The sequence below is a fragment of the Martes martes genome, assembly GCF_963455335.1.
Source record: "Martes martes genome assembly, chromosome: 6".
In the NCBI taxonomy this organism is placed as follows: Eukaryota; Metazoa; Chordata; class Mammalia; order Carnivora; family Mustelidae; genus Martes; species Martes martes.
In genome coordinates, this window is record NC_137893.1 from 34,080,442 (window position 1) to 34,093,710 (window position 13,269).

A 13,269-nucleotide genomic window follows, 5' to 3' on the forward strand; every position below is an offset into this window, starting at 1 on the left:
GGCTGATTGCTAACATGTATTTTGGGGGACTTAGAGCTAAAGGAGGTTTCCAAAGGAATTTGTATATGTTAAAGTAGATTTACAGGATCCTGGTGGGGAGGTGGTTTCAGGCTAGGATTGCCTTTTGCCCTTAGCAAAGTATTAACACTTGAGGCAGTTGAGTCCCTAGAAGAATGTCACTGCCTGTTTCAAGTACTTGTCAGTGGGCTCTAGGTAGTAAGGAAATTTAGTAATTTTTCTTCTGCCTTTGTTTCCCACATCAATACAACCAAGTCAAATTGCCTTAGGAGAGCAGGATGTAAAAGATCTAGAAAAAGAGGACAAGGTAGTTCAGAAAGGCATCAGGCAAGGGCACAGGAACCTAAAGACATTTAAATAAAAGAGTGAGAACAAATATTCGTCAGGAAAGAGGACACTTTCTTTTTTGAGGTTTTTGGGGTTTTTTGAGATTTATTTTTATTTTTTTTAAGTCATCCCTGCACCCAGCCTGAGGCTAGAACCCACAACCCTGAGATGAAGAGTCCCACGCTGCACCCTGGGAGCCAGGCAGCGCCCCCCACCCCCCCCCCGCCAAGAATACACTTTCATTATTTTCCCGTCAGGAAACAGGAAAGGGTGATTTTAGGAACTTTCCTTATTCTGGTGTACTTAGTTCTATATTTATTGGCTTTTCTTTGGCTACACTGACCTGTGAAAGGATTTCAAGGTCAATTTCCTGACGACTTTGATTCTCTAGTCAACCTGCAACTTCCGAATCACAGTGGAAAGCTTGAATCAACGCGGCTGCTTCCTCCGAAGGCATGAAATCCCAAAGTCTGCCGGGCCTAGCTCTGTTTTAAAGCTTCCCGCCGGAGTGCCGGAGCCGGCTCTGGTAAGAACCACCGCGGGAGAGAGCCTAAGCCCCGCCTCCTCCCGCGGGAAGTGGCCAAACGTGGGCGTAAGCCTCTTGCCCAGGAGGGAGGCGGTCCTTTTGGAGACGCGGCGTGCGCCCTCCCGACCGCTAGGGGGCGACCCGGACGCATTTAGCCCCTGTTTTCCGGCGGGTAGCCGGGTCGACGCCACAGTGCGCATGCTCGATGCGTCCCGGAGGTCGTCCGAGCCGGTGTTTTCCCCACGTGCAGCGTGAAGCAGAAGACAGCATGTTGTGAGGAGATGGGGGCTGCGGTGTTTCGCGCAATCCGTAATTTCAATCTAGAGAACCGGGCAGAACGGGAGATCAGCAAGATGAAGCCCTCTGCGGCTCCCAGGCACCCCTCCACCAAGAGCCTCCTGCGAGAGCAGATGAGCCGTAAGTGGTGCAAGGGCATGTCAGAAGTCCGCGCGGGCTCCCGGGGCGGGCTGGGCGGTTCGGCGCCCGTGGGTCATGGTCCCGTGGCAGGGGTGACCGGGGTCGGCGGCAGTGACTTGTCAGCCGAGCGCGGAAAGGTGGAGCCCCCAGGCCGGTGACATTGAGAGAGTCTCATTGTGCCCGCCGTGGAGTGGCGGCTCCGCCCACTTCGTAGTTCCGGAGGTGGCGGCGGCTGCCCCAGCTGCCCCAGTCCGGCCCTCCGGAGCTCTTAGCTTTACCATCTACCGACTTGCTGCGGGAAATCCAAAAATGGAAGCACTCCTCCAATGTGCCCTCTGGGTGTCTTCACGGAACGGTGGGTGCCGAGCCCAGCCTAGCGTTTTGATTTACGTGCACAGTACTTCCCGTATTGTCCGAGTGGTCGTTTATTAAACAAGAAATTGAAAGTGGCTGACTTGTTTTAAGTGTTAGGATCTTAGAGGGCATTTTGTTTGGTTTTAATATTGTGACATTCTTTTTCTTTCCTTAGGCCATCCAGAAATTAAGGGAGAAATAACTAGAAAAGATGACAAACTGCTGTCTTTACTAAAAGATGTGTATGTTGATTCCAAAGATCCGGTGTCTTCTTTGCAGGTAATGTGTGTTTTAATTCAGCAGATAAGTAATTTAACCTTTCTGTGCTCCAGGAAAATGATCAGGAGAAGTGTGGTGGGTCGTGAAAGAGAGTGAGTGCTGTGCACGTTTAAAACTGTCAATGTAGCTGTGACCAGAATACAGGGCATTGGCAAAACTTAAGCATAGTGGTGATATTATTTCACAGTTTATAGGATTTGGTAAAGTTCTTCTAGTGGTTGTCATTTGAGTCACCAAAAGAAAGCTTTAATACTATTTTCTCATCCTTCAGTGGATTGAATTTTGTTCTAATTTGAGGGATTCCTTTAATGTTGTGTTGGTGTTTAGTATTTTTGTTTCTTAAAGATATATTCAGATAGGAAATGTAAAAATTGTGAGATTACAGAATACATTGGGAATGGGAACTTGTATGTACAGCCATATATAAATGCCAGGCACAAGTACTTTTTTTTAAAAAGATTTTTTTTATTTTTTTTAATATTTTATTTATTTATTTGACAGAGATCACAAGTAGACACAGAGGCAGGCAGAGAGAGAGGAGGAAGCAGGCTCCCTGCTGAGCAGAGAGCCGGAAGCAGGGCTGGATCCCAGGACCCTGGGATCATGACCTGAGCTGAAGGCAGGGGCCTTAACCCACTGAGCCACCCAGGCGCCCCAAGATATGATTTGATTTTATTTGAGAGAGAGAGAGAGATCTCAAGTAGGCAGAGAGGCAGGGAGAGGGGGGGAGGGAATCAGGTTCCTTGCTGAGCAGAGAGCCCGATGCGGGGCTCGATCCCAGGACCCTGAGATCATGACCTGAGCCGAAGGCAGAGGTTTAACCCACTGAGCCACCCAGGCCCCCTCACAAGTGCTTTTTATACAGCTTTGAACAAAGCAGACGTACTCCTTACTCTTGGTTGGAATGTTGTGAGGAACACAGGCATTAAAGAGATGAGCGACCCTAAGTACATAATTACTTGATATGTCTATGAAGGACAAGTATGGGCACTGTGAGTTTAACAGAGGGAACTGTTTGTGATTGGACTGGGTGGCTTCTGAGAAAGTGACATTTAAGCCTCATTCTGAAGGATGAGTCTGAGTTAACTACATAAGTTTGTTGGGGCAGGAATGTTCCAAGTTGGGGAAGAGTTTGATTAAAGGAGAGATTTCTCCCAGATTTCTTTCCATTCTTAAATTTGCTGGTACTCTGTCTTCATAGACAATACTATTTTCTCAGATAGAGTTATTAATGCAATTTTCATTAGATAAGTGAAATAAAATTCATGTAAAATAAGGTCTGTGAGTTGTTGCATGTAATAGCAATTATAGGGTTCATTTATCACCAGATGTTACCATTAAAAAGGTAGAAGGTTGATATTCATGTTCTTTGTGTTGAATACTTCCATCAGTAACAGGTGTTGAATAATACTTCCAACTGTTAGTTCTCTCATGCCATACTAAATCGTGCATTCAAAAATTGGCCCTTGGGGAGTGAAAAAAATTTAACAGTTTTTATGAGTAGTTGCATAGATACAATACATGAAGAGATATACAGTGATATTAAAATTTTATGGGGGTCTTAGGAAAAGTCTACAAGGATTCATGGGGGAGCGGCAATGAAAAAGTTGAAGTACCTATTTATGTTTTGCCCTTTTTGTCTTTTGGGTAGTTCCTAGTTTTCTTAAGGACTTGTGATGTCTCTAGATACTAGTGATACTCTATGTCAAATAATTTATTTTTGTGTGGCTTTTTAACTTACTGCTGTTCAGAGTTCTGTCAGATATGTTAGCCTTTTTCTTCATGGTATTGGAAGTCTGGACTCACTCTAACATGAAAACCGTTTTCTGTATTTTCTTGTAGTACTTTTATGACTATATTTTATATTAAAATCTTTATTTGGCAATAAATGTAGTGTTTGGTGTGTGGATATCTTTTTTTCCTGGATGGTCAGTTGTCTAAATACAGTCTACTGAATAACCCAGTCTTTTCTCCACTCACTTTATTTTTTTTAAAAAACATTTTTAAATTTTTATTAAGATTTTATTTATTTGACAGAGAGCGTACACAAGCAGGGGGAACAGCAGAGAGAGAGGGAGAAGCAGACTTCCCGTCGAGCAGGGAACCGAATGTGGGGCTGGATCCCAGGACCCTGGGATCATGACCTGAGCTGAAGGCAGACGCTTAACCAGCTGAGCCACCCAGGGGCCCCTCCACTCACTTTAAATACTAATACATACAAATCTGTTTATGGATTCATCAGTTCTAGTTATTTTTCTATTTTGACACTAGGATCATATTATATTAATTAATGGAGCTTTGTAATGTGTCCTTTCTTTTTCGCCAAAAGTTTCATGGCTGTGGCCACATTTTTTTTTCCCCAGATGAGAATCACATTGTCAGGTTCTTTAATTAGTTAATTAAAAAGATTTATTTATTTGAGAGAGAGCGTGCCTGTGCTTGTGCTTATGCTCAGGGCAGCAGAGGGGTGGACGATTCTCAAGCTGACTCCTTGCTGAGTGCAGAGCTCTATGCAGGGCTCATCTCCCAACCCTGAGATTGTGACCTGAGTGGAAATCAAAAGTCAGATGCTTAACTGATGGAGCTACCCAGATACCTCTCAAATTGTCCTGTTCTTTAATAAGTCTGATTTGGATTCTGAGTGTAATTGAATTGGAATGTATAGATTAATTTGAGAATTAACATCTTTGTATTATTGAATCTTTGGGAAATAGAGGGAAGACAATTACTATGGGATCTTTTTTCATCCTAAGTTTTTTTTGTGTTTTTTTTTTTAAAGATTTTATTTATTTATTTGACAGACAGAGATCACAAGTAGGCAGAAGGGCAGGCAGAGAGCGAGGGGAAAGCAGGCTCCCTGCTGATCAGAGAGCCCGACAAGGGACTCGAACCCTGGACTCTGGGATCATGACCTGAGCCGAAGGCAGAGGCTTAACCCACTGAGCCACCCAGGTGCCCTCACCCTAAGTTTTTAAACTATTGCCACTATGTCAGAAAGTGAGTGATTTTTGTGTTGCAGCTACCCACATTACTAAGTTATTGTTAGTTTTACAGTTGATTCCGTTAGGTTTCTGAAGATACTCTTATTGGCATAGAATTACAATTTTCCATTCTACTATTTATACTACTTTTATTGTTTGTACCATTAACACAACAGTGAAAGTTGGTATTCTATCCTGTTCTTCCTTTACGTGCTAATGTTTCAGCATTAATTATAACAAAACGATAAGGTTTCTGATTTAAAAAATACTTCTATCACACTTGAGACTTTATTTTTAATTTGCTAAGAGCTTTTAATTGAGAGAATGCTAAATTTTATCAAGCTTTTTTTTCAGTGTCCTAATAATTTCAGTATTTAATATTAATCAGAAGGGAAATTTGAATAAAACTAGATACGGAGTAGAAGGATTACCTGGGAATATAAAATTAAGAGACGCTTTGAATTTTTGAAAGTGAAGAAGTTGGGAAGAGTGTTTCAAACCAAAGTTACAGTATAAAGGTAGGAGTGTATGATGCCTTTGGAGACAGAATTCCTTATAGTCTGGGGGAACAGTGAGCAATGCATTTGGGAGAAATGAGGTAGGGTGGAGGTAATAGGGACCCAATCATGAAGGTCCTTATTTGTCTTGCTGAGGATTTTTTGTTTTATCTTGAGGAAAATGGGAAGTCTTTGAAGAGTTTCATGTCTAATCCATTAATTTATGTTGTTGTTTAATATACATGAAATAATATGATGAGTGGATGGTATACATTCACTTGTTATTTTCTAGAACTACCTTAATTTCTTAACGATGATTGAGCTATAGTATGTAAAGGCAATGGGGCAAAATTGCGATCAAACTATGTGCCATTGTGATGAGAAAATGTGGTTTGGAAAAGCATGTGTAGTATTTATTTGAAGTAGTGGAGATTTGAGAAGTGTGAAAGTAGATGTCAAATCTTTTCTCTTGTCTTAAAAGCCTTTTGTTTCTGTTTTTTGATACTAGGTAAAAGATTCTGGAACACCTCAAGAGCAAAAGGAGTTCAGATTGGCAAAAGGCCATGACTTTAACATGAATATCAAAAACATTCCCAAAGGCAAAATTTCCATTGTAGAAGCATTGACGCTTCTCAATAATCATAAACTTTATCCAGAAACATGGACTGCTGAGAAAATAGCAGAAGAATACTACCTAGAACAGAAAGATGTAAAATCCCTTCTCAAATATTTTGTTACTTTTGAAGTCAAACTCTTACCTCCTGAAGGCAAGAAAGCGATACCATCAAAATGAAGAAAATTTTGAAATCACTCTTCCTATATGTACTCCCCATTCCCATACCCTCTTCAGTTTCTCATTTTCAGCATGTTAATTATACAAATTATTAAATGTTTAAAACTCCCTTCTTGGGAGAGCATACTATTTATTGGGCTCTGCCGAATTTTCAGGGTTGCTGATAGGATGAACTTTGTTTCCTTATAAAGTTTAATTTGGTTTCAGCATATGTTCCTATGTAATATCAGCAAGACTAAGGAGCACATATATAAATTTATTATAAATAAAAAACTTAAAGTGTAATTTTTGGCACATCATCTCATCAGCTTTTAGATTGGTCATATAGCCTCTTGGGAAATGTCTTGAATCTCTTAATTTAACATTCAAAGTTTCGCCATCCAATTTAGGTGATTAATTTATTCTTCCTATAGAAGTGTAAAAGTAAGAGTTTTCCTGACTCTTATGACTATAATATTTTCTTGTTAGGGAAAGGGAGACTTGACAGTGAGATAGGATAATGGTATTTCCCAAATGAAAACAAACAGGAAAGTAGATATGAAATCAATAGAAAAAGTACACTTTATTATTATAGGGAATAAGAGTTAGCTTAGCAAGGACTTCTCTTGTTTTGAACTATTTTATTTATGTATGGAATAACTTCTTAAAATAATAAAAACGAATTGGTATTTACAAAATTTTAGACATCTCTGTTTTGACAAACAGATCCAAAAGCTTTCAGAGAGGCGGGCAGTTGTGGGAGCTATCAGAAAAAAGTGGCTTCTCTGGGTTTAATATAAAACACAAGAAAATTGTAAAGAAGGGTTGAATCAGAGAACCATGAAATTTAGTGACGATATATATATATATATTTTTTTCCTAATATAAATGCTGACTGAAAGAAGAGGAAAAAACTGCAAGAAGCTTAAAATTTGAGCATTGGAAGGGACCTAGGAAATTGCTGCTTCATCCATTGAACCAACTTATGAGTACAGTGTGTACCAACCAGTACTAGGGTCTTGAGTGAGATCATGTAAGTTTAGCTGTGTCCGTATTACCACCTGTGGGATCTTGGGTAGATTGTATAACCTCTTTTTTTTTTTTTTTTTTTTTTTTTTTTTTTTTTTTAAAGATTTTATTTATTTATTTGTCAGAGAGAGAGAGAGGGAGAGAGAGCGAACAAGCACAGGCAGGCAGAGTGGCAGGCAGAGGCAGAGGGAGAAGCAGGCTCCCTGCTGAGCAAGGAGCCCGATGCGGGACTCGATCCCAGGACGCCGGGATCATGACCTGAGCCGAAGGCAGCTGCTTAACCAACTGAGCCACCCAGGCGTCCCGATTGTATAACCTCTTTGAGACTGAATTTCCTCTATAAAATGAGTATAACGCAGCCTTGTTTAAATCTAACGGTTACTGTGAAGATAAATGATAGTAACAGACTGAATGAATATGACTTATTTTTGCAGTTTTGAACAGAGGCCTGGGAAGGTTTCATGACCTGTTTAGGATTATTCTCTAGTTTATGACATAGCCGGGCCCAGAATCTAGGTTTTCAGATTCCTAGTGGCATGTTTTTTCTGCTGTGCCAAAAAGAAGTTTATTTCGGAAGAGCAGAGAACGCAAGTTGTACGAACATTGGAGTATGTGGTAGGAAGAATTCCCGGGAAGACAGACATTCACTACTTCACAGGGTTCCCGCCTAGAAATGGTATGGAAGATGCTGAGGAATTCAGCATGATGATGGAATGAAGCATTTGCACTGCTGAGAAAAGAAAAATGGACTGAGATGGGAATTTTTTAAACTTGTTTTCAGCTGCCGTTTCTTTATGTGAATAAACTGTACCTTGTTTATATGTGGTTCAAAACAGTAGTTCTTTCAAGAAACAACTGTAAAAAAATGTGTTTTAAAACTCCGGCAAATCAATTATCAAAACTCTTTTCCTTTATCTAATAAAGGTCAGTACTTGAATTACTAAGACTGCTATTTCTGAGCCATCTTCCCTATTCAAATGTATACTGTGGTGAGGCATCTGTAACTCTGGCTGTTATATGGTGTCATATGATCAAATAAAGTACTTCCCAATCTTTCATTGGCCTCTTACTGCTTTTATTATATGGAGAGTGCTTGGGTAGGTGTAGTGTCACAAAAAGTATGGAGTTTCTATTCAGAAAACCTGGGTGTAGATCTCAGCATCGCCACTAGCCAAGTGATCTCAGAAGTAAAATGGGTAATAATTGATAACATCTTAAAAGCAATGACTGTGCTAGCTAGGCTCTGATCTCAGTCCTTATCTTACTATTAACCATATATTACAGGGGAAATTGAAGCACAAAGATCTAAAATAACTTCAAAGATTACCTAATAAGTGTTAAAACCTGGATTTAAACCTTATTATTTTGAAAACCCTGTGCTCCTAAATCCTCTACTGCATTACCCCTCTGGGATTGTAAGAGTTAAGTGATGGCCTTGAAGGTGCAGGACTGCTTAGTGCCCACTGTATATGAGAATCATTGAACAACATGTCTGGGCCCTCTGCTATGACAGACTGGTTGAATAAGAGGCCCTTGTCAATGGGTTCTAGATCAGGGATGTTTTTAAAAATATCTAGTGACTAGTGTGGCAGCAGACTCCAGTGTGAGCTGACCATCTGTGCAAGTTGAATGACCACAATGTCTGGATTGTTATTGTGAAGAAAAGGAAGGAGCAGGAGGTAGGGAACAGGAAGAAAAGCTTTCCAGAGCATGAGGAAGGGAAGCATCACCTGGAGATGAGAAGATTTGGCCTTAGCAAGGTTAGAAGAAGAGGGAGGAAGGTTAATTATTGGGTGGGCAGGAAGACAGGTCGAGAGAGACAAAAGCCACCCAAGTGTGTAGATTCGGCAAAGTTCTATAATAAACGGTCTCCATATAATTTATTGCCCAAACTGGGACACTTGAAAGTGAAAAGGGCATCAATTGCATTAGGACAATAGGGATGATAGCATAAACTAGAATATCTCATAACTAGGTGTGGTCATCCTAACCACAAAAGGCACTAATGGAGGTCTTGAAGGGCGTCTCGCCACTAACCACTCAAGAATGATCCCTCTGACGGACATCCCCTCCATATCTACTCCATGCCCTTAAACACCCATAATTCCAAGAAAAAGAGGGTGGGGCGCCGGACAATTAGTGGTGGTGTGATTGAACTGAAGCAGCTCTAAGCACCCTAAACTGGGGCCATGTTCTAAGATAGTTTGTCGGGTATGAGTTGAAAATATATAAGAAATGAACACATATAAAGGATTAAAGTAGTTTTATGCATCTTAAATAGCCATCACGCATTGCTTGATAGCTGCTCGATCTTGCTTGTCCTGACAAAGACCAATCCAATAAATACTTTGAGAGAAGGAATATCGGTTGATCTGGATACTCCATTTCTTCTCCTTTAGGAATAATAGGACCGAGTTACTTGTAAGAAGAAAAGATGAAATATCAGAAGCACTTAGATCTAAATCCCAATGTACAAACTAAAGCTTTACATTCAGAGCATTTGTGTCACTAATTCCGTGGTGTTTCTTTGCCACTGTAAGTGCTCCAACAGAACTCTGTCTTGGGAACACAAGTGGGTAGAATTGTAGAAGAGGAGCTCACCAGTTAGAAGAACAGAATCCTGAGCAAACCTGAGGTTCTGTAATTTTTTACTGTGTTGCTGTAAAGTTTATGGTAGGTAAATTGCTTCCTTTTTCCTTCCTGTGGAGAAAAGAGCAACAGGTGGGTCATTGCAAAGCTGAATAATTTGGGAACAGGAATTTAGTCAAAATGGGATAAGCCACTACTTGGGAGTTGAGTACTAAGCCTGACATGAAAGAAAATAGATCACAATGCACAGTCTTTTTTTTTTTTTTTTTGACAGAGAGAGAGAGATCACAAGTAGCCAGAGAGACAGGCAGAGAGAGAGGAGGAAGCAGGCTCCCCGCAGAGCAGAGAGCCTGATGCGGGGCTTGATTCCAGGACCCCGAGATCATGACCTGAGCCGAAGGCAGAGGTTTAACCCACTGAGCCACCCAGGTGCCCCACACAATGCACAGCCTTGATGAGCAGGAAAATTTCTGAGTTGTACAAGGGAATATAACATATGCAAGACCTTATCTAATTTTGAAAGAGGAAAACCGTGACAGTGCTACATGACTGACAATATATTCTGCTGATGGCTCCAAAGCAAGTAAGCTAATAAGAGGATGTAGGTGAAGTGAAGGATTGTTTACTGACAGCCAGAACTGGAAATGGAGGCGGGGGGGAGTGCCACCAAGAAAAAAAATAATGTTTCATATATTTCTAAAATAAGCCTCAGTCCTTTCTCTTATTTCAGAAAATACGTATTGCTAAATTTAATACATGTATGTTTGGTAGTAAAAATTCCATTTAGAGATAATGGTTTTGACAATTTTGCAATTTTATTTATTTATTTTAAGATTTTATTTGAGAGAGAGAAAGAGCACAAGCAGGGGTACAGGTAGAGGGAGAGAGAGAAAGACTCCCTGCTGAGCTGGGAGCCAGACATGGGGCTTGATTCCAGGACCTGAAGATCATGACCTGAGCTGGAGGCAGATAGATGCTTAATCATCTGTGCCCCAATTTTGCTGTTTCAGTATACTTCGTAACACCTATGTATGAGAAATATGCCACATTTTTCTTTAAATGTCTTCCTGCATTTTGAGGTAAGCATAATACAAATCGTGCAGTAATTTAACTGAACTATGTAATGATTATTACTTTTATTTTAGCATTATCCATAATTTCCTTTTATTTTTCAGTAATGCTCATTACATAATAGTGTATTTTTGTATAACATATTCTTTTATTTTTTTCAATATATGGTGTTACGATTCCACATACCTTTATATGGATGATGAGTATGTAAACAGATGCTGCTTTTTAATTACCCAAATAAAAAACAGTACAAATGGGCTCCTATATAGTATTAAGATTAGGGATATTCAGCTCTCATTAATTCTGTTCATTGTTCCTTAGGCTGTTATCCATTCATTATTCAGTCATTTCAGAATCAGCCTTCCTGTTTCTGCTGATCTGCAGCTGATGCTATTGGTTCAGATAAGGAGCTTAGAAATGGAAAAACCACTTAAAATTTCAAAGAAAGAAGTGAGGGGAAGGGAGAAAGGCCGAGAGTGAGAGGGAGAGAGATTATTTTTTGCTTTATAAATATCCCAGAAATACCACAACATCACCAAAGCAAAATGAGTACCTTTTTTCCTTTTAGTTTTTTTTTTATTACATCCTTTCCCTTTATCGCTGGCCCTGGTGCTTCTGGAGGACTAGCAAAAGGTAAGATAAAAGACTTTTTGAAGGTCTGAGCCTCAAAACAACATCCTTAATGAGGCCTTTAAATATTTAGGTTGCCACGTTCTATTTTTTTAAGAGACCCACTTTTAGGTAGGTCAAATGTGTGACCCATTTCTGGATGTAGATATAAGATTAATCGCACAATTTTTTTTTCAACACTCTCTGCTTGCTCAGGTAACTTATTAAGCCAAAAGAAGACGTTGAAACTTTGCTTAATAGTTTTTTAAAATTGGCCTTTCAGGTCATTTCCTCAAGTCCATAATACTGCTAATTATTTAATTAATTATTAGTTCTCCAGAAACACCTATTGATCTGTCTATGGCCTGCCAGGTACTATTCTAGAAGCCGGGGAGGCACCTGGGAAGATACAGCCTCACCGAGCTCAGTTTCACAGTGTTGGCTGCTACTTCAGTTATCTGTTGCTCCTGCACAGTAAACCATCTCAAAAACCTAGCAGCTTAACAATTCGTCACTATGTCTCATAGTTTTGCAGATTGTTGGGAGCTTAGCCCGGCCGTTCTCTCTTAGGATCTCATGCAGTGGTGGCTGGGGCTGGGTCACCTGAAGGCTGGTCTGAGCTGGGCATCCAAGTGCGCTCACTCCGGTAGCAGGCAGCTGACGAGAGTTCAAACAAGACTGGCTGAGAACATCCACAGGCAAGCTCTTCACGTGGCTTGGTCTTCCCAGAGCCTGGCAACTGGCAGGGTTCCAAAAGCAAATCCTGCAGGACAAAGAAAGCAGAATTCTCAAAGCATCCCTCCTCTGTTCTCTTTGTCAGAGCAGTCACGGAGCCTACCTTGATTGGAAAGTAGAGGACATGGTAGTCAACACTTCCCTATGGGAAAGGTGTCAAAGACTTCCTTGCGATCTTTGCCCTTCGCAGTGCGTCATATCAGGAAGTGCATGCTACCAATCTGTTTTATTTTGATGGTGTTAACTCTGATAGCTAGGCGAAGGTAAGCATCTGCATTTTCTCTGTAAAATGACTATTTCTTCCCTTTTAATGAATAAGATACTGATTAGGAAGGGACATGAGAGGTACGAGAAGCATTCTCTGTCTTGACCTGGGCGGACAATGCGTTAGTATATACATTATGTACAAATACATCAAGCTGTGCATTTCAAAACAAAGCGTTTTACATACTTTATAACGCTTAATACCTCAATAAAAATTAAAAAATCAAAAGTTGCCGTCTTCACCTTCCTCTCTTGCCCAGTTGTACGTTGCGTGGCTGGTTTGGCAGTGATTCCACTAGACTCTCAATTACAAAGACTGCACAACTCAGATGCCTCAGGCTGTTCTCTAACTCACCCCCCGCCCTGCCCCCTTCAGCTTTTTGCCTTAGTCAGACTCTGTAATTTGTTTTCCAACTGACATCCAGACCGGTTTTTTCCTTAAAAATGCAAATGAGAAACTGTTGCTCCCCTACTTTAAATTCATCCCATCAGCCCTAGGATAAAACCCAAATTTATTAAATTATAAGGCGCTCCAGGTCTGCTTAATCCCTCCAAACTCATCTCTCACGACTTCCCCAGTGTGAACTCCAGCTTTCCCAATGAAGTTTCCTACTGATGCATGTATTTACCTATGACCTAAAGAGCAAAATAACACTTCAGTGGTTTATTGGATGGTAATTTAGTTCAATTCTTTTGGATGAATATTACTGAGTATTAATTGAATGCGATCCCTGGGCTGGATATGGAGGTAACAGTTATGGTAAGGAATTAACACAGCCCTTTTGCTTCCTGTTCAGATAA

The 13,269-nt window shown here is 40.5% G+C and overlaps 1 protein-coding gene across 1 annotated transcript; it reads left to right on the forward strand.

Annotated features, from left to right (window-relative positions):
• The first annotated feature begins 1,027 nt into the window (after positions 1–1,027).
• NDUFAF4 (NADH:ubiquinone oxidoreductase complex assembly factor 4) lies at positions 1,028–6,969 on the forward strand. The gene is made up of 3 exons (XM_080806900.1): positions 1,028–1,288; positions 1,818–1,921; positions 5,908–6,969. The coding sequence occupies exons 1-3, from the start codon at positions 1,153–1,155 to the stop codon at positions 6,190–6,192; spliced, it is 525 nt and encodes a 174-aa protein (XP_080663026.1). The 5' UTR covers positions 1,028–1,152; the 3' UTR covers positions 6,193–6,969.
• Positions 6,970–13,269: the final 6,300 nt, after the last annotated feature.